The sequence below is a fragment of the Acanthamoeba castellanii genome (assembly GCF_000313135.1).
Source record: "Acanthamoeba castellanii str. Neff unplaced genomic scaffold scf7180000084768, whole genome shotgun sequence".
Lineage (NCBI taxonomy): Eukaryota > Discosea > Longamoebia > Acanthamoebidae > Acanthamoeba > Acanthamoeba castellanii.
Genome location: NW_004457618.1, coordinates 194,822 through 196,695, shown reverse-complemented (window position 1 = coordinate 196,695; position 1,874 = coordinate 194,822). Strand labels below are relative to the sequence as shown.

Here is a 1,874-nt window from a genome sequence, read left to right as displayed (position 1 = left end):
TAATATTTTATTGAAGGTGGGGCTGCTCGCGGTGCCCAAATTTTCGGTGGCGGTGCTGGCCGGTGTTGCTGTTTCGGGTACCGTTCCTCTTGTCCAGCTGAACGGTTCACGACGCTCTTCAGCACTGCGCACGCGTGCGCTCTTCTTACGATGGTGATCCACGGCTGCGCAGGCGGACTAGCGGCGATGCAAAACCACACGGAGCGAACACGGCCGATCGTGCTGCGCGGGTCGGCCACCGCGGCCTACGGCATCAAGAACGATCCCTTCACCTACCTCGGCTTGTGGGGCATCGGTATGGGTCCCCCTCCCTTTTTGCATTGGACTCTACTGGAGTACTTTCTCTCACGCTGTGCCCTCTCCCGGTGGCACGCGTGTAGGCATTTGCACGGCGGCGGCTGTGGGCTCGCTCTACGGCTTCCTGCGGATGGGCCGCCGATTCGGCAAGTGGAGCCAACAGCAGCCAAACGAGTGGCTGCCCATCATGCCGGCCGCCCGAGCGCTGGTACCCCGCACAACCGCTCCCTGGCTCGTTCACCCACTCATGCCAGCGTTGTGTCGTGTGTCGTGTGTCGTGTGTCGTGTGCGGTCGCGGCGTGTCGCTGCAGTTGGCGAAACGCACATTTGCTCGGACGGGGCTGGGCACGGCCGGCTTCCTCGCGGGCGTGTTCGCGGTGGACCGTGCCATGGACCGTGTGCTGCTTTCGGCCTACACCAGTGAGGCGCAGAACAACCTGTTCACGCAGAGGAACCTGCCGCCCACGTCCACCGTCGACGCCTACATCCTCTCCACCCACGTGGGCTACCTGCTGGTCGCCACGCTCCTCCTTTCCTTCACTCCACACATCGTTTTGCCGTCGCTCATTGCCGCCGCCTTCGCCGCCGTCGCCAACTTCAAGGTCTACATGCTCGCCTCGCAGCGCAACCGACGCCTCGCTGCGGCCGGTGTCGTACGTGGTGGTCCCTTTCCTCCAGCCGATGCTACCACCACAACCCGAGAGGCCGCTACCTCCAGCCAATCCACATAATCGCCACCGGGAGAACGAAGAGAGAAGACTCTCACCCTTCACCACCCACGCCCCCTTATCTTCATCCTCGTCTTCCTCGCTCTGGGGGAACGCCGCACCAACCGCCCGTGAGCTGGGTGCTCCACGGTTACTTTGGCGGGGCGTGGCCATTCCGGCGCAACGTTCTTGCGTAGTTGGCCGCCAACTGACTGTCACGTGGCTTGTCCCGCTTAATCTTGACAGCGCACATGTTGTTCGCCATGTCGCGTTCGCGGCCACGATGGGAGTTTTTAGATGCAAAACTCGGCTATGGGTTAGAAACGTGTTCGGTTGGAGACATCAACCGCCAGCATCGAGCGGACGATGCAGCAACTTGTACTCACCAACAACAACAAGAGAAAGGGAGGAAGCGGCGGCAGTGCACCACTCGGCGACCGCTCTCTGCCACGACTGCGACCAAACAGCTCTGCCCCAGCCTCGCCATTCCTGTCCCCTTCGTCCCCAGCTTCGCCATCTTCGATTTCATCTTCGGCATCTTCGTCACCGCTTTTCGAAGACCCCTTCAACGATTCCGACTGCGAGCCCCTCTTCGCCTCTGTCTCCACCTACGTCGGTGGTGCCTCACCCAGCCCTTCGTCGTCGGCTGCGCAGGCATACCACCACTTCTTGCCCACTCCCCTGTCGCAGATGGCCACTACTTCCACTTTGCGGCAGCGCGTAGGTGACGAGGTGTGCATGAACATCAGTAGCAACATCAACTCCTACACGATGACACGCACGACCATGGCGACCTCTGCCCCGTTGGGCAAGGACGAGCTACAGCATCATCGTCAACACGAAGGCGGCGGCCAAGGCATCTTCGGGCTG

At 61.6% G+C, this 1,874-nt stretch overlaps 1 protein-coding gene across 1 annotated transcript in view; it reads left to right on the top strand.

Annotated features, from left to right (window-relative positions):
- The window catches only part of ACA1_252630 (uncharacterized protein), a gene marked incomplete at both ends in the record, with an annotated part of 1,984 nt that extends 956 nt beyond the window's left edge, over positions 1 to 1,028 (top strand). Inside the window, 5 exons of the mRNA XM_004367517.1 lie at positions 98 to 104; positions 173 to 295; positions 381 to 505; positions 609 to 945; positions 976 to 1,028. Of these exons, the coding sequence (XP_004367574.1) occupies positions 98 to 104; positions 173 to 295; positions 381 to 505; positions 609 to 945; positions 976 to 1,028 (645 nt within the window). The remainder of the gene's footprint in view (positions 1 to 97; positions 105 to 172; positions 296 to 380; positions 506 to 608; positions 946 to 975) is intronic.
- Between the last annotated feature and the right edge of the window lie 846 nt (positions 1,029 to 1,874).